Source organism: Phaseolus vulgaris, chromosome 8 (assembly GCF_000499845.2).
Source record: "Phaseolus vulgaris cultivar G19833 chromosome 8, P. vulgaris v2.0, whole genome shotgun sequence".
NCBI lineage: Eukaryota > Viridiplantae > Streptophyta > Magnoliopsida > Fabales > Fabaceae > Phaseolus > Phaseolus vulgaris.
Window position 1 is genome coordinate 4,940,996 of NC_023752.2, and position 27,570 is coordinate 4,968,565.

The 27,570-nt window shown below is 31.3% G+C and overlaps 3 protein-coding genes across 4 annotated transcripts; 1 reads left to right on the forward strand and 2 right to left on the reverse strand.

The window, feature by feature from the left end:
- Positions 1–10,617: 10,617 nt before the first annotated feature.
- LOC137823370 (CBS domain-containing protein CBSX6) lies at positions 10,618–13,562 on the reverse strand. The gene is made up of 2 exons (XM_068628474.1): positions 12,675–13,562; positions 10,618–11,757 (listed from the first exon to the last, which is right to left on the reverse strand). Exons 1-2 carry the CDS (start codon positions 13,013–13,015, stop codon positions 10,827–10,829), a joined length of 1,272 nt encoding a protein of 423 aa, XP_068484575.1. The 5' UTR covers positions 13,016–13,562; the 3' UTR covers positions 10,618–10,826.
- Positions 13,563–18,320: 4,758 nt separating this feature from the next.
- Positions 18,321–21,481, forward strand: LOC137826818 (receptor-like protein CLAVATA2). Of its 2 annotated transcripts, XM_068632957.1 has the most exons (2): positions 18,526–19,513; positions 19,601–21,481. In XM_068632957.1, the coding sequence occupies exons 1-2, from the start codon at positions 18,672–18,674 to the stop codon at positions 20,844–20,846; spliced, it is 2,088 nt and encodes a 695-aa protein (XP_068489058.1). In that variant the 5' UTR covers positions 18,526–18,671; the 3' UTR covers positions 20,847–21,481. The 2 variants fall into 2 exon arrangements, with proteins under 2 accessions (XP_068489057.1, XP_068489058.1); XM_068632956.1 differs by having other exon boundaries at positions 18,321–21,481.
- A 324-nt stretch (positions 21,482–21,805) lies between these two features.
- On the reverse strand, positions 21,806–26,715 carry LOC137826819 (protein TRIGALACTOSYLDIACYLGLYCEROL 3, chloroplastic). Its single transcript, XM_068632959.1, has 10 exons — positions 26,084–26,715; positions 25,799–25,927; positions 24,957–25,052; positions 24,789–24,866; positions 24,642–24,703; positions 24,418–24,493; positions 24,121–24,228; positions 23,122–23,297; positions 22,931–23,015; positions 21,806–22,250 (listed from the first exon to the last, which is right to left on the reverse strand). Exons 1-10 carry the CDS (start codon positions 26,270–26,272, stop codon positions 22,212–22,214), a joined length of 1,038 nt encoding a protein of 345 aa, XP_068489060.1. The 5' UTR covers positions 26,273–26,715; the 3' UTR covers positions 21,806–22,211.
- Positions 26,716–27,570: the final 855 nt, after the last annotated feature.

Consider the following 27,570-nt stretch of genomic DNA (forward strand, 5'->3'; position numbering starts at 1 on the left):
GTCTCTGTCTTCTAACTGCAATTGGCGTTGATTGCTGTTGAGATTATTGGGTAGGAACCTCTTCCTCATCTGACTCTTCTTCTGCCATAGGAGAGTCACTGGTGGTGTTTCGTGTTGGAATCATCACTGTCTGCTCAAACTCCACCTGCTTTCGGGCACACTCCACCTGTTGCGGAGTACTATCAGCTCCTTCTGGATTTACCTTCTTAAACATGGCAGATTCATCAAAGGTAACATCCCTGCTGATAATCGTCTTCTTTGCCTCTAGACACCACAAACGGTATCCCTTCACTCCAGGACTAAAGCCCATGAAAAGAGCCTTCTTTGCCCGTGGATCCAACTTTGATTCAATCACATGATAATATGCAATAGAACCAAAAACATGCAAAGAATCATAATCAGTTGCAGGTTTTCCAGACCATACCTCTAACGGGGTTTTGCCATCTATAGCAGATGATGGCAAACGATTGACGAGATGTTGAGCGTATGTCACAGCCTCAGCCCAAAACTCTCTTCCTAACTCAACATTAGACAACATACAACGAACTTTCTCCACAAGTGTCTTGTTCATACGCTCTGATACCCCATTCTGTTGTGGTGTTTTTCTAACAGTGAAGTGTTGAACTATGCCACAATCTTGACATACCTTCAAGAACGGATCACTCTTGTATCTCCTTCATTGTCTGTTCGGAGAACCTTAATCTTCCTTCCTGTCTGGTTTTCAACTTGAGCTTTCCACTTAAGGAAAATTTCAAGCACATCATTTTTGTTCTTCATAGTAAACACCCAAACTCTCCTGGAAAAATCATCCACAAAAGTGACAAAATAATGCCTACCTCCGATTGACGGAGTCTTGGCAGGTCCCCACACATCTGAATGCACATAATCCAAAATACCCTTGGTATTGTGAATTGCAGTGTCAAACTTCACCCTTCGTTGTTTTCCCAGAACACAATGCTCACAAAATTCAAGTTTGCAAGCCTTCGTACCTTTCAACAGTCCCTGCTTGGTAAGAATTTGCAAGGATTTTTCTCCAGCATGTCCCAACCTCATATGCCACAACTTTGTTGCCTCAGCATCCTTCTTAGAGCTAGAAGTTGTTACCGCTACTGTCCCCACCATTGTACTACCTTGGTAGTAATACAAATTGTTCTTCCTCACGCCTTTCAACATCACCAGTGCTCCTGAAGTTGCTTTAAGAATTCCATCTCGCATCATCACAACTAGGTCTTTAGATTCTAAAGCCCCCAATGAGATGAGATTCTTCTTCAACTTTGGCACGTACCGTACATCCCGCAAAATTCTGGTGGATCCATCATGATTCCGCAGCTTGATTGAACCTATCCCAGCTGTCTTACATGGATTATCATTACCCATGTAAACAACCCCGCCATCAAGTTCTTGAAATTCAAAGAACCAATCCCGAATGGGACACATATGATAGGTACAACCTGAATCCAATATCCACTCATCTGGATACGATGATGCTGAAAGCGAGACAATTAAAGAGATATCTGATTCCACATCACTTTTGCATTCTGCAACATTTGCATCTTGTGGAGCCTTCCCTTTCTTCTGCAGTTTTGGACAGTCTTTCTTCCAGTGTCCTTTCTCATGACAGAAAGCACACTCATCTTTGGCAACGGCTCGACCTTTAGACTTAGACCTCCCTCTTCTCCCATTTGTTTGGCTTTGCTGACGACCTGTTGCCACCAATGCTTCTTTTGATGTCGTTGATTTGGTTTTCATCTTATCCTGCTTTCTCAATTCATGACTATATAAAGCAGAACAAACAGCATCTAACGACACATTCTCCTTCCCGTGAAGGAGTGTAGTCTCCAAATGTTCAAATTCATCAGGAAGAGATGATAACAACATCAAAGCCAAATCTTCATCCTCAAACTTCACATCTAAATTCAACAGGTCTGCTACTAATTGATTAAACATAGTGATGTGTGCATTCATAGTAGTACCTTGTTGGTAGTCAAATTGGAACAACGTTTTCTTCATCAGGAGCTTGTTCTGACCACTCTTCTTTAGAAACTTGTCCTCCAATGCCTTCCACAGTTTGTGGGCAGAAGTCTCATTTTTTACAGCATACTTCTGCTCTCTGGACAGGCAGGATCAAATAGTTCTGCATGCCAACCGGTTGATGATGTTCCAGTCTTTCTCCTCTACCTCTTCTGGTTTCTCTCCTTCAATAGCAATATCAAGACCCTACTGAAAAAGAGAGTCCAAGACCTCTCCTTGCCACATGCCAAAATGTCCAGTGCCATCAAATATTTCCACCGCCAATTTCAAAGTGGACACCGGGAACCTCGACCATGATGACGAGGAGCCCGACACTGGATACATCCTTCGCTTCTTCTTCTTTATTTGCCATTACAAACTCAAAATATAATATTCAATATTACAAATAATTTCAAACAACCCAAGGCGAACCTTCGACTCTTGATACCACTTGTTGGGAAAAACGGGTAATTTTCCCACTAAAACAGAACCCTAACAGAGCTACCTGACAAATAATATTGAATAAACAAAGCGGAATAATAAAATAGATAAAGAGGAAACACACACCAGAAAATTGTTAACGGAGTTCAGCCAATTTAGCCTAATCTCCGAGCACAGCAAAAACAACTCACTTTTATTATTATGGGAGAAGATATTACAAATTGGGATATCTAACAGTGAAGGAGGAGAGTTTAATTTATAACCCTCAAACCTCCTTCCCAAACAATGAACCCACCGATGTGGGACTTGGGATTTAAGCCAAAATCAACATAAAACATAGACAACAATTAAGGAAATTCTAACGGTGGACAAATTAATAGTGTTTAGAGGGGTTGTCAAGGTTTGTCAAAAAACAGTTGCAGTATGTTTTTTTGGAAATCTTAGTGTGGGGGTGGTGTAAGGCCTTCTATTTTGGATAAAGGCTATGGAGTAAATATTCTCTATTATTTTCTATTAAGAAGTGAATTTTAGATATGACTCAACCTCATAAAACTAGTTTATAAAGTGCACTTACTTATATACTATGAAATGTCCTAATATCTAGTCAATGTGTGATCTCCAACATACTCTCTCATCATGTTGAGAGTGACAGCTCGTGTGTGGCGTGAGACAATATATTTATGCATAGTCCGGTGACCCAATAAGTCTAACCAACCACTTCTCGTTAGAACGAGACTCTGATACCATATTAAGAAGTTGACTTTTAAGCATAATTCAACCTCATAAAACTGGTTTTGGATTCTGTGTTTATTGTTTTGCTTTCTATTGTATGTTTTGTCCATCATATATGAAAATTAGATTATGTTATTTTTTTTATACGAGTTGGATTATCTTTTATATATTCTAATTTATTTAATTTATTGAAAAAATATCATTTAGTAACGAACAAATTGTTACCTCCAATGTTGTAATTTTTTTCTTTGATTATTTAAAAGTATACAACTATAAATACTAAAATTTCTAAATCACTATAAATAATTTTATATAATAAAGAAGAGATTAATGGTTCTTTAGATGGGGAAAGTGGCCTAATTCTATGAGGCTTGTGTAAAATAATACTTAGACTATTGCATAAAAAAAAAATTAAAAAAATAGTTGAGAAAATCGTAAATGTATTGTGAAAGAATATTTTAATGAAATTTAGAGTTTAACCAATAGTTAATTTGAAAAGAAACAAATCCATATAAAAATATTTATGTTTTCTTCTTTTTTTTCCTTATCCTTCCTCTTGTAAAATGGGATTTTGCAGGAAAAATAAAACTCAAACTTTACAAAAGTTTTTAAAACAAAATTTAACTTTAATTCTTTGTTTTAACAACTTCCACTCAAATTATGACCATTTCCATTTAGATGTTGGAGATCAGATACATCATCTTGGATGATCTTCACTATCCATAGAAAGCAAACTTCCAAAGACAGAAAAATTGAAAACCAACAAAAGGGAAAATGCACTCAAAGATTATGAGAATGAAATGATAGAATACACAAACAACATCACAAAATAAAAATAATAAAAATTGAACGTGATTTATATTTTCTTAGCCCACAGAACAAAATATTTCAGTAAGTATTTGTTTATTCTGACTCTCCATTAATATTCTGGTTTCAACACTTTTATTAATATAGTTTTGAATAAAGTTTAGAAAATGTTGATGATTTAGAATTAGAATTTTTGATGTTCGAAAAGATGGAAGCAAAGAGATGGGGAGAAAGAAGAGAACGTGTAGCATAATTTGTGGTGTAAATTATGAATAAGTTGAGTTTGTGACGGAATCAAAGATAGAAAAATAGATGGAGAAAGTTAGAACACGTTCTTCTAAGATGTTAACAATTCACATGTCTTGCTTTGAAGAAAGGAATAGAATTTTTGCATTGCATGTGTGGACACAAACACATCAAATCTAAATTGTGTGGCTTCATTAGTCACATCTAAGATTTTTTAACCTTTTCTTTATCTATCCAACATATCTTTTGCAACTTCTTTTTTCAAACTTGTAACCTATTAAGGTGAAAATTAACTTAAAAATATTATTTATTATTAAAATTCTTTATGAATAGGTATAGTCTACCTATGTATCGTTTTTGTTAATATATGAGTTTTTGTCTACTCTTCCATATTTTTATATTTTCTTTCTTTTTTTTCTTTTGTTTAATAATATTTTTTTCATGTGATGACAAATGATTGTTGTTACTTGAGGTCAGTCTAACTTAGATCTTAAGTTGCATAGTGATGCCTAACATGAAAGTTTTTATTTAAAAAACTAACTTAAAAATACTCATTTTATATATATATATATATATATATATATATATAATTTAAGGTGAAGGTGAAGGAAACCTTAGGTGTTAAGGTGATTAAATCAATCAACAATTAAATTAAATTATGTTTTATAATTTTAATATAACCTCACGTTATTTATTTATATGTTGAGATAAATGATAATTTATATATATATATATATTAATATATCTTTTAAAGACAAAACAATAACAGAATTCTGAGTTTTAAAGCAGACATTAACTTACCGATAGCGAGTGACACGATAGGTCCAACAAACACTCATTAGGATAGGTTTTAAATGGTTCTGATATGATAACATATTACAAAGTGAACTTTAAGTCTAACTCAACCTCATAAAACCGGTTCATGAAGTAAGATTTGCACTCACTTATATACAATGAAATATTCTCATCTCTAACAGGATTTGAAGTTAAAATAAATTATATTATATAAATTTTAAACCATAAACTTTATCTTATAAATTAATTTGTGAGAAAATATATTAAAGATAAATAAATATAAATTTTATTTTTAAAAGTTAATTAAATTTAAAGTCTACAATATTAAAATATATTTTTAATACTTAAATTTATCGGTCACATCTATCATTTTGTATGGTCAAAAATAATAAAATTGACGTATTTATATGTGTTGCATTTTGTTTGGAGATCTAATTATTTCTTTAACTTTTCTACTTGAATATTCTTATTTTAGTATCGAATGATGCTGAATTTTTTCTTCTTCTTCTTCTTCCAATTTTTAGTGCTGAGAGTATTCTGAATTTGCTTTCTCAGTCGCATTCAAAGTTAATCAACACGGTGTAACACTTTTTCAATTATTTGATTATTTATTATATATTTTTAAAAATTTAACTCAATTTCATAAAATTATATTTAATTTTTAATTAATATGGGATTTTATATATATATATATATATATATATACTACAAGAAAAACATGAAATAAAACTAATTTTAGAGACAAAAATCATTAATTATTATAATAACTAAATTAGAGGTATTTTAAAAACTAAAAAAAAAATTTAAATTAATTTCTATTATTATGAAATGGTTTCTAAATTAGTATCTAATTAACTACCAATTACTTAGTTTCTAAATTTGGTAGAAAAATCTTTGTTGCTAATTAAATACTAATTTAAAAACAATTTAATAATATTAGAAACTAATTTAGAAATCAAAACCTGTTTAGTTTCTAAAATGGTCTCTAATTTATTCACTAGTAACTAATTATTTTTTGTCTTTAAAAATTGGTTTTTTTTTATAAACAAGAAAATAAAGAATATTTTTGATAAAAAGATAAAAGCATTAAGTGATTTTTTTGTTCAACTTGCCATCTTTTTCTTCACTGTTAACTTATTACTCATCCACTAAAAATACAAATATTTTTTTTTTAGTGTTATATTTGTACAACTGTATGATGTATAAACTAATAACTTCATAAATATTTAGTAAATAACTGATACATTGTTTATTACTAAAGTTAATTGTTAATTAATTGAAAATTAGATATTAATTATATATTGTGCTATTATAATTCGTACACTTTGTGTGATTAATGAAAATATTTATATGCTTAATGATATAATAACTTTTTTATTTAAGAAAACGAAAAGGATAAATTTATCCCACGTAATATTATAGCGAAGAATAATTTTTTTTTATATTCTTCACTTATATTTTTTTAACTCAATTTGTAGTTCTTAATACAGAATAGTTATTCAAATCAGTAATACAAGTATTCTATGTCAGAAATTATAAGACTAACTTTTTTATGCTTAGAACTCGTTGAAATAGGTTTTTTCTTCTCAATTCAACAAAGTTCTTCCATATATTCTCAATAAAAGAAAAACTTATGGAGATGCTTATAAAAATCTTGAAATATTATAATTAATTCGTATTTGTGTTAAAAATAATTTATAAAATTTTAATTAATTTAGATGTACATAAAAATATATTATATTTCATTACTTAAATATATTTTTAAAAAAATTACAAACCTACACTTTTTACTTTTCAAAAATAAAAAATTTGCTCAAAAATATCAATAAATTATTTACAAACTTTAATAAAAAAATTGACAAATTCATTCTAACTTTTTAATCCATACGTATTTTCTTTCTTCAATTTTTTTTTCACAATCCTAACCCAATCTAGACAACCTAAAAATACAGAATAATTAAATAATATATATAAGTTCAGTTAATTAAAAAAAAATAGAAAAATAGTATAAAAAATTATATTGACCAATTATTACATCAACATCACATAAAGTAGAAACTAGAAAAGGCTGGAATACACTTAAGAATATTCTTTGGTGCCTTACAACAATCAGAACAACTTTTTAAAAACATATATTGCACATTTATTATTAATTAATAACTTTGCATCATTCTAAAGTAAATAATAATTTTTATTTTATTTTTTTTATATTTAACTGTTTATTAATGGAAAGAAGTTACTATCCTCTAAATTAATTAATGCTCATATTTCTTTAATCAATATATTATAAAAAATATTTGTAAATCATCAACCAATCAATTTCTTAACTGGATTTTGAAAAAAAAAACACTAAAGTTTGAAGTTTTTATATTTTTTAAATTAAAAATAATATTTTACTAATTGAATAAATCGTCTATTAGTATTTTTAGTGTATGTAGAAAAATACTTGAGCAATACACAAAATACGACAAGACTCTATGTATTGAAACTTAATGTGAATATTTTTACAATGTGAAATTTATTTTGAGTCCTAAAAATAAGAATATGTACAAACATTTAATTATGATGTATAATGTTTAACCTATAATCAAATGATAAATTATCATAGATGATAAAATTGTGAATTTTGATAATAATATATGTTATTTTATTTTATTTATGTTATTTTATTGATGATATGCTTTTAATTATAAATAGTTTTACATTCTGGGAGATTTAAATTAACATATTAAAAATATAAGGAATTTTATTTAAATTATGCTTAATTAAAATGAGGTCTGGTCATATAATTAGTAAATTTTAAATATTAGTTTTTCTAGTAAACTTTGTGAGATAGTTAAGTCTGATAGTTTACAAAATATTATCATGAATAATGTGACTATAAGGGTTTCTTAAATAAGAAAATATATCCAATACACTAATATTTTTTAAGATATTAGTATTTTATCTTTTTAGTTACGATTAAAACTATCATCTATGATTAATAAAATTTGTTTTTATTTATAGGATTTTTTTAATTTAAATAAATTACTAAAATTTTAAATAATATAGTGTATTATTTAAAATATTTGGATTTTAAATGAAAAAATTAGCTTAATAATGGCTTTGGTTTTTTTTTTTCTAAGAGAGAAAGAGTAAGAAATAAATCAAGTGGCTTAGATGTAGATGTATACTAGTGTTTTTTTTATATAAACATATTCTCTCTTCTTTTTACTATTTGTGTTACATTTTAAATTTTTGTTTGTATCTTTGTACTTTATTCTGTTTATATGTATAGTTAATAAATTTTTAAAAAAAAATAACAGTTATCCAGTTTGAAAACTTTACGTAGCTTATAAAAAGTCACATGAGGCTGAGATGTCAAGTTGCGATGTCTAACATAAAAACTTTATTAAAAAAAAAAAAAAAAAATCACGTTTGTTAATGCTTTTTGTGGGCTTGGTCATTTTGTACGTTAATTCTACTTCTACTTCTAGGCTATTCTTTTCCTGTATTCTTTACTTAGTTTTCGATTTTTTCCTTCACTATATCTCTCTTTCTGTTCTTCGCAGCAGAAGGTTTGTTACTAGCCAATCTTGCATTCTTTACCTCTGTGTTTTCCTATTTTCCTGCTCTGCACCTTCAATAACGTTTAACTTCAACAAATTTATAACAAATAAATAATTTAATTACTATAAATTTATATATTAGGTTCAATGCCAAATTATGTTAGCAATTGTTTTAAATTTAAATAATAAACTTGTACTTGCTACCAAATAATATTAGTTTGTTCTATTATACAAAATGAGTAATGTAATTTAGTCAACTCAAAGATTTGTCAAGTATAAATTAACACACGGATCTATCTGGCATATGGTATTCAACAATAAATATATTATTATATCTTTCAAAAAGTTCGTATTAAAAAAAATTTGGTAAAAGATTAACATTTGATTCATTTAATCACATTGGGTAGGCAAACTTTAATTCCATTAAAGAAGATAATAATATCTAGAATAAGAATATACAAACCTTAACCCCATTAAATAAGACAAGTTTAAGACATCTAATATGTAACTAGGGATGGCAAAGCGGGACGGGCCATGTGGGCCGGCTCGCGGCCCACCTATAAAAAACGCGGGACGGGTTGACCTTTTCAACCTGCTAACTCGCATTAGCCTGCGGCCGTGTGGGCCAGCAGTGGGGCAGGACGGGCTGGCCCGCTAACCCACAAAAACGCGGACTAGTCCGCAAACCCGCGGACCAGCTCTTATGCGAGGCGGGTCGGAAATTCTAGTCCTCAATAACTTTGCGGGGCGGGCCAACCCGGCCCGCATTTTTGCGGACCAAGCGTGGGACGGATCAATGCGGGGCGAGCTGACCGCTTTGCCACCCTGTGTAGAACATGTATATTTCAAATATTCGAAAAATTTAAATATTTGATAAAATTAATATATTTGTCATAGAAGTTCATAATACACTCATTCAAACATATATATATATATATATATATTCACAAATATTTATTTTCATTAATCATTACATGTATATATTCATTTTCATAAACATTACATTAATCATTGATATTATTAAAATATAACTTAGTTCATAAATCTTTCATTCTTACATTAGAAAATCAAGTAAATTAGAAAATCAAGTAAAATAGAAAATTACAAACTAAAATAATTGTTTAATATACTCGTTTGAGTGACAAACATCCTAAGAAAAAAAAAGTTGTTTTATATTATATTTTCGTTTGAGTGAAATAATCCTACTTGATAAAAAAAATGTTTCATGCTTGAGTCAAAAGTATTTTTCTGAGTAAAAATAACAAGAAGAATAGATTATGCAACAATTCAAAGCATCCGAATAATTTTACCAAAAACCTACTCTATTATTTTCAACCTTCTCAACAAATTTAAAATACCAACTTACAACTATGCTAAAAACTCATACTTCAATCATTCAACTTAAATTGATCTTTTCAAAGTGAAACATTTATTTACATTAAATTCTCTAATCATAACATAATTCATACAAACTCAAAATTCAAGTATGTACCAACATATTTAGATAATTGAATATGGAATTAAAAAAATTTGGTGTACGGTGTCTTAATTAAAAAATCTTGAACTCTGTTGTTTGGGGCCAATAATTCATTTAATTTATTAAAATATTTTTGACTATGAGTATTGACTATTAGCCCAACACCAATTTGGAGTGTGGGCCCATTTTCTCCAATGATTGGTTTCTATTTTTATTTTATTGTTTACAACCCCACTTCTACTCGTCAACCACACCAAACATTATACATTAATAGATTAGGTCGAGATCTGAAAACGTTAGCCACATGCTTCACTATTACTTTAAAACCAATCACAATAATTCGATAATCCTTGTCTTCATGTGCAGCCCAAAATTATTAATGTAATCCAATCACAAATTTTGCACTCTTCCATTTCTCCTTTTATGCTTATGACTTCACGTAATTCTACTACACAAAGTAGTTGTAATATTAACTATGTTGAACTGCCAAAGTTCTTCCTTTTATGATCCATTCAGTTTGTTGTTAAAATGGAGAAAACTAGTAGTACGGCACCAAGATCATGGGATGAACAAGTTTCTTTAACAGATTACAAACTATACCTACTAAGGATAGTAGCTATGGACCACATGAAAACATTGCTTATTTTTAGCATCAATTTAACACAAACTTGTACAAACAAACAACCCAATCCAAACCCATTTTCATCTTAAATGTACTGAGATGATTGAGCACTGAAGAGTACTCAGTGAAAAAGTGAAAAGCAAAAAAATCAACACTGAATTTCATTTCCAAACCCCTCTGTAGATCTATTAACAGGAATCATGGCTGTAGGTGATTTGGTTACAGCAGCTAAAATATCAGTATATCCAACCACACCGACCAAAACCTCGTCATTCTCGTCCTCGGTCACCCAAACATGAGTTGCCCTGTGGGATAGCATCTGAGCCAAGACTGCAGCCAGTGAACTAGTGAGTTTACATGTCAGAGGAGCACTCCTACCCCTATACATGCTCCTGGAACCAAAACTGTGGCTCCCAGAATTGCTGAAGAAACCAATACTCCTGCTACTGAATTTCCTTGGTTTCCTTGAACCATTAACTAAATCACTGTTTCCAGTTGGAGAATCTACACTGAACTCAGGCAGTGACCTTGAGCTAACATTATCTTCAACTCCCATGACAAACTGTCCAGCCGAGAGATTCGCCAAAGCCCATGCTGCTGCTAAGTAATCGCATTTCCATAACTTGCATGCAGAAATTTCTCCAAGGATCTTACACTGACCATCTGGTGTGTTTTCTGTCACAGCAACTGCACTTGGATCTTGAGGAAGCTTTTTAGTGGCTGCAATGGCTGGAGTAGAGGATTCAATATAGCTGTAGTCTGCATTAATTGCTCCAAGAGCAACAATGGAAGTGAGAGGAAGGGGAGCCAAAGCGCCAAGACAACCAATGATGAAACGGAGAACATCTTCTCTAGAGAGACAACAGTACTTATCACGGATAACAGTGCCCGAAGTTGAGGGGCTCCAATTCAAGTTAGGAGGTAGATTGTTGCTGCTGTTGCTCGGAGAATCATTATTCTTGAGCCACTTGCCGTAGTAGATAACTGAGAATCGCTTACTCATGCCCTTCCATGCTACACTCTTCGGAACAAGCAGACGTTTCACACCTTGTTTCATCATGTCTAGCGCATCTATCAACCTTGATTGGAGGAAATAAAATAACATTAAGACTGTGTTTGAAGGATTAGAAATCTGAATCAATGTATATGTTGTTTGCCAAAGTTTGGTTTCAAGTACTTCATAATCAAATATTGTTATAAAATTGCAATGGCTATTTTGAATTTCTGAAAAGTATAAAATTGCAATGACTATTTTGAGTTACTCCATTCTTAGAGGAGTTTGATACAAGAGTATAAGATACCAAAGCATATGATACAAGGGAATTTAATATCCCATTGCTTGACATAAAAACTCAAGTTATCCAGTAGTTTACTCGAGAATGTTAAATTCCCTAGCATTGTGGGAAGTAGAAATTCTTGTAACAGGATGGAATCCTATTCCATCAGAGAGAAAAGATGCTGATGATGAAAATCCTCTAACCCCAGATGCCTAGGTGAGAAAATGATTGTGCACCAATCATTTCCAAGACACCTCATCTTTGATAGCAACATAAAACACAATCCTCTCTCCAAAACCAAACCACAAACCACCCACATACATAACATTCTTATCATAATATCATCACCAATGTCAGATCATGCACTTAACATTGATACCCACTGCTACTAAAAAAATCAATCCACCACCTCACAACGTAGAGAGGCTAATAGAGTCGCACACATACTATTCTAGCTAAAGCAAGTGTAAAAACATGGTTCAGTTAATATAAACAAGAGTTTAATTTTCATAGACAGTACAAAAAGATTTTCAAATCGTCAACTAATAAAAAATCACTCCAGATACATGTTTTGAAATAGTATAGAAGTCAACGACCTTACGTATATGCCAATTAACCTGTAATTGTGATTGAATGAAAGTGTAACTTACTATGAGAGTGTGTTCTAATTAAATTCTATGATCAAATCAAATCTAAAAGTAATTGAAACAGGTGCTGACCTTGTAGCAGGGTCAACAAGCCTGAGCAGCGAATTGTTAGGAACAACAACCTCAGAAACAGGAATCTTCAAGGCCTTGTCCTGATCCTCCAAACACTGACTCTTAGCCAAAAACGCAACTATGTCAAAAGAACTAAGGATACCAACAAACCTCTGCTGCCTCATCTCACTATTCTCAATCCCCACATGAGATCTCTTTTTCCAAATGGGTATGCTCCCTTCAGGGGACTCTCCGATCGCCCTAATCGCGGACTCCACCGTCTCACTCTCGTGAAACTCCACCAGCTCCGGCTTCCCCACCGTCAGATCGCCCACCACGTGGTACACAAACACCGACGCCATCAGAATCCAAAAGGGCGAACAAAGTCACAATAAAAATCAGTTTTTTTTAAAAAAAAAACAGAGAAAGGGTAGCTTTTTGTGGGCTATAAAAGGGTGTGGAGGAAGATGAGGAGGAGGTCAAGGGCGTTGATGGGGGGACGGTGGAGGATCAAGTGAGAGAAGGAGTTAGCCATTGGCATGGATGGGGAACAGAAAGGTAAAGGCCCATTCAATTGAATCGGATCAGAGAGAGAGAAAACAGAAGAATCGTGAAAAAAGGAGGCGTGGATTATAGGGAAGATATGATATGGAAAATTGGATTGGGTAGGTCCTTTGGGGGGACAATAGGAGGAGAAATGACAGAGGGAGGATGGATTCTTAATTCCGTTGGGGACTCACTGAGAATGAATGAGAAAGACACACCACAACACCAACACACAACACAACAACCTTCAATTTATCGAATGAGAAAGAAACAGAGTCACGCACACACAACATATGTCAAGTGTGACTCTTTGTGTGGCCACCTGCATCAGTGTTCCTGTTTCTCAGACTCATCTTTAATTTCAATTCTTCATGTTTTTTTTTTAATTTATCACCTATTTTTCATATAATTATTATTGGGTTTTTAAACAATATATTTATATATAATCGTTTAATTTTAGTTTTCCAGTTAAAACGATCTCTTATTGATTTTGATTAATACCCAATCTAAAATAGCCATGCATGGTTATTTTCATCAATAAAGTCAAAACTAATTATGTGTTACCTAATATAGGTTGTAACAGACTTTCGTTTCATTGTTAATTTTTTTTTATTTATAATTTTTTTAATTAGCTTTTATGTTTGTAAAGTCAATCAACATGATCATTTCATTAGTTTAGAAGAAAGTTAGTTAGCATTTTAAATATATTATGATTTTAGTTTCGGTAGAAAATAAGATATTTTCAAAACATTTTCACTACATTGGTTTACCAATATTATTTTCACTACATCTTCCCTTTCTCAACCTCATCGTCTATTTTATAGTATTATTATTATCATTTCAACTTCTCACTTCAGAACTTTTTTAAAAATAAATTTATGCTTTTTTTATTGTGTAATTTAATTTCGTATTTTTATAATGGGCAAATTATTTTTTATTAAAAAAGTAGAGAAATCGTGCAAGTTGAATACGAAACAATTTTAAAGAAACCATACCACCGTTCATATTCATGAATTTGAAATTTTCAAAAACATCGCATATGTAATATACGAGTTCTAGTTAAATTTTACGTGAATGGCATTTGTGAATAAATTGTATTTGATTCATACAATTTCAATTAATAGATAAAAAAATAATTACATTGAAATCATATGTATAAAAATAATATATATAATATTTGAAAATAATTGAAATCTCATTTATTATATAAATTTTAGTTAGATTAGATTGTAATGAAATCATTTTTATTATATACTAGCGGAAACACACATTATAGTATTTGTGTATTAGTATTTCTTTTTTATACTCAATTTATATAATAATATAAATTTAACATGAAATAATTTTAGATGAGTCAAAATTGAAAAGAAAAAAAAAATAACATGTAAAAAAATGATGAATTGATTAATCAACATTTTTTTCTCCTTATGGTTTGAGTTTCTTTTTTTCTTCACATTAAGGTTAAGATTCATTTTATTGTAGATAAAAAAAATGATGATTTTATCAAAAAATAAAGTTGTTTGAAATGGAGTGGAGAGTGATTGAAAATAAAGATTATTTTATTTTATACCTGAGATCTGGTGTGCGAATGAGTGAGGGTGAGAATATGCTCTCTTTCTTTATATGTTGTTGTCTTGAAAAAAGGAATTAAGAGAAAAGTTGGAAGTTAGTTTACATATAAAAAATTGTCCCATAACATTAATTTAAACAAATTTTAAAAAAATAATTTTTTAAGTAATTCATATGAAATGATAAAATACTCAATTATACTAATAAAATGAGATATATTAAATAAGGGTAAAATTAGAAAAAAAAAATTGTGTACACCAAAAAATATAAGGAAAAATCCTCTTTATATACACGTATAGATAATTTAAGTGTAATAAATTTTTTTCTTTCAAAAATAAAATATGTTAATTATTTTTAAATGATGAAATAATTTAAGAAACATTTATGTATCCTAAATCGAATATATTTGTAAATTTATTATTGTGTATTCATATTTTTTACATTAAAAAATATAGAAATTTATATTTTTTATGATTTTATTATATTTATAAATAATTAATTATAAAATAAAAATTATATAATTTAATGTATATAATTTAGTAAAAATAATACTAAAAAATTATATAGTTGTTATTTTTAAAAGAGAACTTACTTAAATATTTTAAAATAAAGAAAAGCTTTTAAATTATTTATTGTATTAAATAAATAAATAAACAGTTTATTTTTTAACAAATAAATTATTCAATTAAAACATGGCATAATATAATATAATGATATAAACTTTTGATTATATTTATGAACAACTAATAAAAAAAATACAACTTAAAATATATGTACATATAATTTAGTAAAAATGGTATAAAAATTATGTAGTCGTTATCTAAAAAAAAGTTATTTAATTATTTTGAAAGATAAAATTGTCCCCTTAAAAGATAATACCAAAACAAATTATGACATGTGTATATCCTCCTAGAATGGTATAGAGTATTTGTAATACTATCTTATTATTGGATGTAATTATATCTTAAATATTTATTTTATGTATTTTTTTTTGGAGTAAACTTTAAATTGATTAACAAATTTAAAAAATTAAATAATTCAATTAGTCATATTTTAATATTCATCACAAACCACAAGTACTTTGATCAAATTCATACAGCAGAAAAGAAAAACATACTATTCAATAGTATTATTCCTCTATTTTTCTCTCTCTTTAACACAATTCTTATACAGTGTTTAATTTAGTGATTAACCCACACATAATCTTTGAGTTTAGGATTAATTATTTTTTAATATTGTCTTCTCTCTCTTCTTCTGATCATAAGGATGGTATCCTTAACTTTTTTTTGTTAATATCACTGTCAAAACTTGAATAATAATAAATGTGAATGTTTTAACCCCTCTTTTATGGAAAAATAATTTCATTTAAAAACTAATTTTTTAGGGAATTTATATAATTTTAAAAGAAAAAAAATCTAAAGAAAGTAGGAAAATGATTTAGAATAAGTTTTGAAAACCTAAAATTATAACTAGCTTTAAATATTATTTTTTTTACATTTGTAATTAAACTTACCTAAAAACCCTTTCCAACCCAATCTAACTCTTTAAAAAAACATAATCTACAAAGTTACTTTTTTTTTAAAAAAAAAACAAACAAAGAAAACCTTAAACGTGTTTATAAAATATGAAAATTTCGGCAGGCTTTATAAATAAAAGGAGTTGTGTGTAACAAACACAAAATAAAGGAAAAGTCTTATTAACTTACATAAAATATGAAAATGAAATTAGATATAAATGTGGGATAATTTTTTTTTACAAAATATGTGCTGAATGAAAATAAAATTATATAAGAGAAAAAAAATTGACCGTTTAAATTGTTTATTTTGTGAAAAGTATTATACAGTAAATAATATATTTACGCCTTATTTTTTAAGTAAAAATTAAATTAATCACATATGATAATCATAATTTCATTGTGAAAGTATCAGATAAAACATTATTCTTGTTTTCTATTTGTAATAAAATATAAATAAATAGAAAAAAAGTGAAGATTGAAGAATATAAGGGGCATAAATTCCTGGAATTGGAACATATACACATTCGTTGAAGAATTTTGCAATTAATGGAAAACTTATTTAGTAAATAAATGAACTTAAATTTTGATAATTATCTACAATATTTTATGAAAATAAATATAAATATAGATATTTTATTACTTGAATGGTCCTATGTTTAGAGGCTAAATTTAATATCAGATATAGTTAAAAATGATAAATGGTATTTTTATAAGATATTTTATAATTTCATAATATATATTAAAAAAAGTATGGTGTTAGTATTTTTTTTAATGGTTTAATTTCGTCTCGTATCAAAGTTAAATGTCATAATTATTACTATTGTTTTATAAATAAATAAAAACTATTTAGTAGTAAGTAGTTAACTTTTTTGTCTTAATTACCGGATCATATCCTAAGTTAAAATTTGTTTGAAAGTATGCATGTATTTAATTAAACAAAAAACTAATAATTTTTGTAAAAAAATTAACATTTAAAAGTTAAAATCTGATGATTCTATCTATCAAATTATGATCATATTTAAAAAAGCAATAATATACAAGTTTAATTATACGAGTTTACACTTCTATTTAATTATAAATAACTTATAGTATCATTTTTAAAATAATTATCATAAAAATTAAATAAATTATTATGCATAATAATATGTTATTAAATGACAATGTAAAATTATTTTATTTTGTTTAGAATGATTTTCTCTCTCAAATGATATTTAGATAAATTGAAAGATTTTGATATAATTATTTAGATGAGTAATTATATGAGTTTGGGCATATCTAAATACTGATTTAATAATAATAACACATTTTTATATTTTAGATGGATTTATAGACCTTTTCAATACATAACTGTATATTTCTATGAATTTAAAAGTACAATTCTATAAAAATATATTTTAGTCCTTATATTTTTTGTCAAAACAAATTGTTTTGATTTTTCAATTTTAAAACTATTAACTATTTTTATATTATATTTAATATTTAGTATTTAATATTTTTATAGCTGGATAAAAGATTAAATTTATATTTTTTCAAATTTTGGAAAAAAAATAAAAATTAAGACACATTTTTCTGAAATATATTAAGTGACTATTTATAAGGGATAAGTGAAAATTTCAAATTTCACACAATTTCTCAAAGAAATAAGTTTTTTTGTCTATTTTTTTTAATATTAGTAAAAAGATAGAATTTTAAAAACAAGTTATGTGGATGCATTTAAAAATTTATTCATTATTATTATAATAAACTCTCATTTCACATCATATATATATATATATTACATAAAAGTATGTTTTAATATTCAAAGAAAATTAATCATCTCAAAAATATATATTTTTAAAAATCATTGACACTATTTATTGTTATAATAAATTGTATATTATTAATGAATTTTTAGATAACTGGAGCATGCGATTATTTTGACATGGCCATGCAGTGAGAGAGAGAGAGAGAGAGATGAAGAGTGGAATCTGTACCTTAGTATTATTTTCCAACCTTTATAAAAAAATATACGAAGAACAAAGCTTTTTTCTGGGACACAACACAACAACAAGAGAAACTTAAAAAAGGGATAAAGTGTAATGCAACAGAGAGAAAGAGGTAAAGAGAGAGAACTAAGAAGCACAACAAAGCCACTTTATTTTGTTCATCTAACCTAAACCCTCCTCCTTTTACCTGTTACACTCTCACTTTATCAGCGTGACACAACACAACCAACCAACCTAAGACCAATGTGTAAGACTATGTTCCTCTTTCCCTTCTCTTCTTTCTCTCCTTCTGTCCATTTCATCATGTTTTCATTCTAATCTTCAAATCCTCAACCCCCAGTTCCCTTTTTGCTTCAAACTCTTCTTCCCCTTCCTCAAAATTGCACCTTTACTCTCACGTTGATGGTGATGGCACACACCACACCCCTCCACTGTTTATGGCACCCCTTCACTCTCCTCTCTGTGATTCTTCTCTGTGCAATCCCTTCACTCTCAATTGATGTTCACCTACAAGACAGAGCCTCTCTTCTTCTGTTCAGGTCAAGGCTGCAAGACCCCTACCAGAGTTTGTCCAACTGGGCAGGCTCCAACTGCACTTCATGGAGTGGAATCACCTGTGACAACAGAACTGGGAGGGTGCTTTCCATCAACCTAACTAGTATGAACCTGTCAGGCCAAATCCACCCCAGTTTGTGCCAGCTTTCATACCTCAGCAAGGTGGGGTTGTCCCACAATAACTTCACTTCCCTCCTTCCTGAATGTTTTGGAAATTTGCTCAACCTAAGAGCTATTGATCTCAGCCATAACAGGTTTCACGGTGGGATACCAGACTCTTTCATGAGGCTCAGGCACCTCACTGAGCTTGTTTTGAGCGGGAACCCTGGTTTGGGTGGTCCACTGCCTGCTTGGATTGGAAACTTCTCCACAAATCTGGAAAGGCTACATCTTGGTGTCTGTTCATTCAGTGGGGACATACCTGAGAGTTTGCTTTACTTGAAGTCCCTCAAGTATTTGGACCTTGAGAACAATCTCTTGTCTGGTAATCTGGTTGGTTTTCAGCAGCCTCTGATTTTGCTCAATCTTGCTTCCAATCAGTTTGCTGGTACTTTGCCTTGCTTTTCAGCTTCAGTTCAGTCTCTAACTGTGTTGAATTTGTCTAACAATTCTATTGTGGGGGGACTGCCTGCTTGTATTGCTTCCTTGCAAGCTTTAACTCATTTGAACCTGTCAGGGAACCATTTGAGGTATAGAATATATCCTAGGCTTGTGTTTTCAGAGAAACTTCTTGTTTTGGACTTGAGTTATAATGATTTTTCTGGTCCTATTCCCAGTAAAATTGCTGAGACTACCGAGAAACTTGGCCTTGTTCTTCTTGACCTTTCTCACAATCAATTCTCTGGTGAAATTCCTGTGAAAATTACTGAGTTGAAAAGTTTGCAGGCCTTGTTTCTCTCTCACAATCTTCTCTCTGGAGAAATTCCTGCCAGAATTGGAAATTTGACCTATCTTCAGGTCATTGATCTCTCACACAACTCTTTGTCTGGTACCATTCCATTCAGCATTGTTGGGTGCTTTCAGCTGTATGCTCTAATACTGAATAACAACAATCTTTCTGGTGTAATTCAACCGGAGTTTGATGCATTGGATATCTTGAGGATACTGGATATAAGCAACAACAGGTTTTCCGGGGCTATCCCACTCACTCTGGCTGGATGTAAATCTCTCGAGATTGTAGATTTTAGTTCCAATGAGCTTTCTGGATCCTTGAATGATGCAATAACGAAATGGTCAAACCTCAGGTATTTGTCCCTTGCTCAGAATAAGTTCAGTGGAAATTTGCCTAGTTGGTTGTTCACATTTGACGCAATAGAAACAATGGATTTCTCACATAACAAGTTTTCTGGCTTCATCCCTGATATTAATTTGAAGGGTGGCTTGATATTTAACGATAGGAATGTCACTGTTAAAGAGCCATTGGTTGCAGCAAGAAATGTTCAACTGAGAGTTTCAGCTGTTGTTTCTGATAGCAATCAACTCAGTTTTACTTATGATCTATCCTCAATGATTGGAATCGATCTATCCAGCAACTTGCTCCACGGAGAGATTCCAAGGGGCTTATTTGGTCTAGCTGGTCTAGAATATCTGAATTTGTCATGCAACTTTCTCTATGGACAGCTTCCAGGTCTGCAGAAAATGCAGAGTTTGAAAGCCTTAGATTTGTCAAATAATTCCTTGTCAGGACATATCCCAGGAAACATTTCTAGCCTTCAAGATCTGTCCATTTTGAATCTGTCTTACAACTGTTTTTCTGGGTATGTTCCCCAGAAGCAAGGATATGGGAGATTTCCTGGTGCATTTGCTGGAAATCCGGATCTGTGCATGGAATCTTCCAGTGGAGTATGTGATGATGGAAGGACTCAATCTGTGCAAGGAAGTTCTTTCAGGGAAGATAGGATGGAGGGACCAATATCTCTGGGGATTTTCTTTATCAGTGCCTTTGTTAGTTTTGATTTCGGTGTTGTTGTTCTCTTCTGTTCAGCAAGGGCAAGAAATTACATTCTTCAAACCAAAGTTTGATTTGATTTTTGTGACAGGGACAGTTACAAATCTCCTGTAAATCCCAATTTCTAATTTGGTAGCTTTCTTCTCAGTTTCAAGTGAACATACATTTTATGTGACTAGCATACTATCTGGCCATCAACTTCACCAGTGTTATCTCATGATTAATGAACAAGTGTCTCAGAAACAGGATCAAAATGTTATGATGGGTTACAAAAGGTTGAAAGAACACTCATAACACCGGCAACCGGCTTTATCCAACTGAATGAAGACTAGTCCTGCATCTTTCAGCCAGAAAAAGAATGGATGGTTGTGGTGAAAATGCGATCTGAGCAGAGATAAATCCCTCATCATTTTGTTGGCTGTTCTTCTATTTTACTGGAATTGATTTAATACCGCATCCAATATTCATAATCAATGTGGTCAGCTGCAGGAAACACACTGATTTGTTCTAGTTATGGTGAAATTTTGATCTTGGTCATCAAATTGCAGATTTGCAAGAATGTTTAGTTAAAGATAACTTGTATCATTCTAGATTAACCTAGCTCTTTTCTTGGCTTGGGGAACCTAATTTTTCCTCGTAGGTGTTTTGCCTTGAAATCGCGAGTTTATGAAGTATAGTGAAGACAAGATAAATGGAGCAGATTTTCATATATTTAAGATTTTTATTAGAAGCATCACACCTTCATCGTAAGTGATCAACTTTATTTTTTTTATCATTCATTACAAACTCGAACCGTTTGATCTTACATATTGGAGAATGCTAAGAGTGTTCCGAGACATTAGCTAAGTAAAATTGAAAGTAGTTGATGAAAATAAAAATTTTGCATGAAAAGTATAAGAATTATTTAAAACTTAGTTGTTAGTTAAAATGACTGGATGAAGTGTTAAGAATATTTGATAAAACGTACACGTTCACGATATTTGATAGCAAAACACTGATACTGATATGATTATGGGAGGGCTTGGACTATGGAAATCCAAAATCATGAAGCAGATTTATTGATTGTAATGAATTGCTTACAAAAACATAATCTAGCATATCAAATTCTCCACGTAGAACTAAATACATCTGTTCCACCAATCTTTTCTATCATCTGGTGCATGCAAAGCACCTTCTATTGCCAATGAATTTAGTCATCAGTAACAGTAATAATAAGCTGTCCTCTAACCATAAAAAAAGGAAAAATTCTCATTGCCGGCCTCTAATCCAATGCAGTAGCCAATGCTATAGAAGTCAAATTGGAATTTTTAATACCAAAACCCTGTCAAGTTCGTTAATCCTTGCTGCAACCAGTTTATTGTCCATTCGTATCTGCACATTCCAGGGTAGCCAAAACCAGCCATAATCCATGTTATCTACTTTACAATTTCAGTACTGTTCTAATATCTGATAGGACCATCTAGGCTCCCGGATGCAAACTGCCACAACAACAAAAGATCATTATTGACATTATTATTTAGTGATGATTGAATTTGTAATAAACAATCATGCACACAGATACTATGTTTATCGGATATGATACCAAACAACAGTGCGATTATTCTCAAAATATTTAGGATATGGTACGGGTAATAAATGTTTAGAAAAGAAACGTATAAAATTCATAAGATATGATTATTGTATACTCACAATTCTGTAATACAAATTAAAAACATACTTCTTGGACATTATTAAAATAAAGAAAAATTAGTCATTGTCATCATAAATAAATTCTTACATACATGAATAATAATGGCAATCTCTCTTTACTGAAATCATTCACATCGAGAACAATTTCAATTTTGGTTCCTCTAGGGACAGTGTTTCAAATGAAAAATACTAGCCTCCTTCGCAAGTGTTTCAAATAAAAGAAACGGAAGCAAGGAACCCAATCAAGGCAGACTTGTGTAAAGAAGCAAGATCTTGAAATAATGTGAACCGAGGTGCATTCTCTCATGGACAATACATTTGAAGTTTGAACAGAAAAGTAGTACTTCCTTTTGTATAAACCTTTCTACATGTTATATTAATATACCATCCCTATATTAAGAAATTGAGGTCCCACAGTAAAAGATTTCAGAAACAAATCCTTGTTAACTCTTAAAGCAAAACAACTAACCTGCTGAACAATTGGATTTGTTGTAGTTGTAAACTCTTGAGTCATTCCTTCCCAAACAATCGTTCCCTTGTGTAGAAACAACAATCTGTATTTATGAAGTAACTTGGCAAATTAGGTACATGAATTCTGGGCAAATTAAGAGGCTTAAGGGGACAGGAAAACATCCAATCATTATGAAAAAAGATTATCACCTATCAATGGCTCTTTTAATGGTACTATGTTGGTGAGTAACAACTACATAAGATGTAATATTCCCAGGTTTTCCACGAGCATCTCGTCCTTTTATGTGCACTGAGCGAATCAGATCCTCAACAACAGTAGATGCAATAGGATCAAGTCCAGCAGTTGGTTCGTCGTATAAAAGCACCTACACAGAAGTGAAAATGTGTATATTTTATAAACAGAAGAGGCAGAAGAGGAGGGCACATGTTGATTGAAAAACAGTAAATGCTACATCGTGTTAGATTCCAAAATATAATCTCCATTGTTGGAAAGTTATGTGACTATACAGATAACTTGAGCCATCAACTATAGCTCTTTTTTCCTGTAGTAACTAACACAAAGCGGCAGGTTTTCGTATGAAACTCAGTGTAAGGTTATCATTATTTATCTTCGTTTCACCTTTTGATGTAATGATTGCCACAGACAAACTAATATTAAAATTTTGAAAATAGGTGATTAGGAAATAGTTTCAAGTGCAATATATAGATAAGATTGTCTCCTGGCCAAAATAACTACAAGTACTGTCTAAGAGCAAGATCTAGGTGCAATATGCTCGATCACAAAATAGTAAAACAAGATACAAGTACTACATAACTTCGACGTCTGCACCTCCTGGCTCAAAGGTCCCAAACTACTCAACAACTGGATGTCCTGGACCCTACCTTTCTCTCTCTTTACTTTGCTTGAATTGCTTCTAGTTCTAACCAATCCCTACCCCTCCTTGCTATATAGCCAAGGTTGTCACAATTCAAAACCCTCTTCTACCCTTCACTCATTTCTCACATGATCTAGCCTAGGAGTTCCTAGAAATATCCAGCCCCCTCCTGTGTAACACTGCTTGAAACTAATGACTGACTTATGCTTGAAACATAAGGACCCAAGAATAAAAGTTCCAAGACACTCTTCTCTGGTAGTAAAAATTTCTAACATTAATAACTACTTAACATAGAAATGGAAAGCTAACACACCTCTGGTTCAATTGATTCCTTTGTGGTGTCGCATATAATAGATCGAGCTAAAGCAACTCGCTTTTTCATCCCACCTGATAACTCAGAAGGCAACCGATCTTCAACTCCCTATAAAAAAGGTATGAGAAGTGTTAGTCTTTTGTAAAACATAATGGCTATGCAACAAAAATGGAAGAAAGCAGTATGTTAACAGCAATCCAGTAGTATGGAGCAACTTTCTCAGTGGCAGAAAGGAAATGTATGCTACTACTGCTACCCTTTCTGCCTCGTGTTAACGGTTATGAACCACATGCATACCTTCAATCCAACTGCAGCCAAGGTTTCCTTGACAAGCTCTGATATCTGGTCCTTAGACATGCTCGAGTGTTCATCCCTGAACAATTAAATAGGTCAGAAACAAAACAAATAAAATAATCTTAGAAGAATAGAAGATTAAAAAACTATTTAATCAAACAGTTTTATCACATTTTAGACGACAATATAAAAAATGAACTGAAGTTTAAAAGGAAAATTTGTCTTACAAGAGAAAACCAACATTTTCACGAACACTCATGGAATCAAAGAGTGCGGCACTTTGGAAAACCTGTTTAGCATTAAAAATACAAAATTACAGTGGAAGCATGATAGCGCCCAAGAATTAGCATATTGCATATTACTCTGAAACTTACTAATCCAATCCGAAGACCAGATATGTCATCATCGCTTACTAAACCAACCCTCTTTTTTCCTCGAATGTAAACTTCCCCCTGTTAATTTGACAGTGATGGCAATCAAGAAATGAACTCATTTGAATGAAACTAAAATCAAATAACCAAAATCCCAAATCAGAAACTTACCCTGTCCGGAGCGAGAAGTCCTGCAATAATCTTCAAAACTGTAGATTTACCAGTCCCAGAGGGACCAATTATTCCAACAGCTTCACCATGCCTGATCTTTTCATTACATAAAAAACATAATTTTTTTTTAGCAAACTCCAAGTCAACTAGATCTCCCCTACTCTTACTGACAATTAGGCCCTAAAACAACCTGTGCAAGCAGACCCTCATTTATTGAGAGATTCCATATTTTTAAAAGCTCCCAAATTTGCACCAGACTTTTATTTTGTATTTTTGCATCTCAAATATGGAGGGACCTAATTTTCCTGATTAGAACATAGCCTCCAAATTTTTTTAAGACGACCCTATTGACAACTAGTTTTCATTTAACACACTTCTTTCCCTAAATGAATTAATCAAAAAACTGGGTTCTAATGGAACTCAACAAAGTCGTTCGTTCCGTGTTACAAACCTCACACAAGGGTCAAGACATGGTTGTCATTGTTGTAAGCATTCACTACTTTATTGCTTCGTGCTAGATAACACACTCGATAGAAAACAATGAAAGAGGCAAACCAAATACAAGGATATGGACATGTTTGGATAAATTTCTATATAATCATTCATAAGAGAAAACAATAAAAAGATAAAATGAATTTAGTTTCTCTCATAAATTATAATTAACTTATCTACTTTACCTTTCACGGAAGTTACAAGAGAGAGTTTCTATGAAAATTAAGTGCTTAAATTGATTTTAAGTCAAGGAAAAAGCTCAATTCATCTACTTTCTTATTTTCCTTTCCTACAAGTGCATAGAAAAGTGTATCGAACCAAAAACCATTGTCAAGTACACAATCCCTCACCTTGAAGCTGACACCATTTAAGATTTTCTTTTCCCCAAAAGATTTGTACACATCTCTACACTCAATAAGAACATCAGAATCATCATCGCGATCCCGCGCCGCGCTCATCTGTTCTGAATTGTGCAAACCCTGACAACAACCTTGATGTCAGCCAGATACCATAGAAAGAAAGAAAAAAAACAAAACTTTCTGATTACCCAGAACCCCAAACTCACTTAACACCAACCCCAACAACAAAATCTGATTAGTGAAGCAAAAAAGCGAAATCAACTTATAGACATTTACATTGAAATTAATAGGGGAAGAGTCCTGGCTCTTGAAGTTCTGCGGAGGTGCGATGCAGGCGCAGACAACCTTCCTGTGATCCCTAACACGTTGCTTGCTGTAACGGAAGGAATTGGGAGGAGGGATTCCGGTGGAAGCGCTTTGTGCAGTGAAGGGGAAAAAGGGAGTGGTGGTTGACAGGGAAACCATTGTAATGAGGAATGAAGAAAGAAAAAAAAGAAAAAAGGAGAAGAATTAATATAAGTGGGGTTGTGTTATGAGATTTGGCATGTGATTCATATGGGGTTTATACTTTTCTTTCTAAGTGCAATGATGGTAAAATGGAAATGGCCGGTGGTGGTTGATTTTGCAAAGAAGAAAGAGTTTTGTTGTTGCTTGGGGGTTGGGGAAGACCTGATTCTGTTTCTTTGTCTTTGTTTCTCTCTAATTGTAGCAAAGTATCGACAGAGTTTGGTTTAGTTTAGGCTTACCCTGGATTGGGATTGGAAAGGGAAGAAGACAAAACAACGCTAAGAATGGACGTATGGGCTATGATCTATGTCCCACTCACTCACCCTCCCAATTCCACACACGCAACTTTACACTCTCTTTCGCCTCTACAAGAAAGGATTTTTACAAGTGGAACTTCTTTCGCACTTTTTTTTTTGGTCCAACAAAATTATGTCTTAATTGTGTTTGGATCTACATTTACATGTTTAAACTACTTTGACCAAGTCAATGTATTCAAGTAATTGAGGAAATTTCTTCTTAATATTTTTAGGATATGTATTTCCAACACCATGAGATTACATAGTTACTGGAAGAACCTTAATGATAAAAAAAATCAAGTATTGTAAGTTTATTGTAGTCTATTATTAGTGGAAAGTTCATTTGACTTCCTGATATATAAAATAAGAATTATGTTTTATTTGGAGATAAGAAATAGTTATGATATATAAGTGAGTATAATTTTTATTAAAATAATTTGAAGTCTATGTTAACATATATGTTTATATTGTATTTATCATTGCTATCCGACCTCACGTATGAAAATGTTCTAAGATTGTGTATTTCATTTGTTTGACTATACTAGTTGTAACACCCCACTGAAGCATAAATTAATTTCCCTGTATTTATATGTACATACACATGAGCTTTACAAAATATAATAATTACAAACCATTGTTTTTCAAAATAAAATTTATTGATTTTATCGTCTAGGCGGTTCAAGGAGTATATTTCTTAAGAATCTAAGGTATTCATCTTATATATTTATTCTACTTCATCTTTACAATAAAAATAAATAAAAAAATTCAATATTTCCTTAGTAGGACAACTTTGTAACTCACTCCCTTTATGATGTTCGACTTGGATAACTTCCTCAATCTTATCCTGGGTTTGACATTCCTCGATAGTGTGCTCATTGTTCTGATGATGTCGATACCTATGGAGTTGGTCGACATTATCGGGACTAGCAGCCTTTCTCGGTGGTGGAATGAGTTTGGCAC

Excerpts from the sequence above, each read along its gene's own strand:
- LOC137826819 (XM_068632959.1), bottom strand. The coding sequence starts at position 26,272 with ATGGTTTCCCTGTCAACCACCACTCCCTTTTTCCCCTTCACTGCACAA. Across the intron at positions 24,867-24,956 it reads GACTTCTCGCTCCGGACAGG|GGGGAAGTTTACATTCGAGG; the intron begins GTAAGTTTCTGA and ends TCAAATTAACAG. Across the intron at positions 24,494-24,641 it reads GAAAATGTTGGTTTTCTCTT|GGATGAACACTCGAGCATGT; the intron begins GTAAGACAAATT and ends TTAATTGTTCAG.
- LOC137826818 (XM_068632956.1), top strand. The coding sequence starts at position 18,672 with ATGGTGATGGCACACACCACACCCCTCCACTGTTTATGGCACCCCTTC.
- LOC137823370 (XM_068628474.1), bottom strand. The coding sequence starts at position 13,015 with ATGGCGTCGGTGTTTGTGTACCACGTGGTGGGCGATCTGACGGTGGGG. Across the intron at positions 11,758-12,674 it reads CTTGTTGACCCTGCTACAAG|GTTGATAGATGCGCTAGACA; the intron begins GTCAGCACCTGT and ends CCTCCAATCAAG.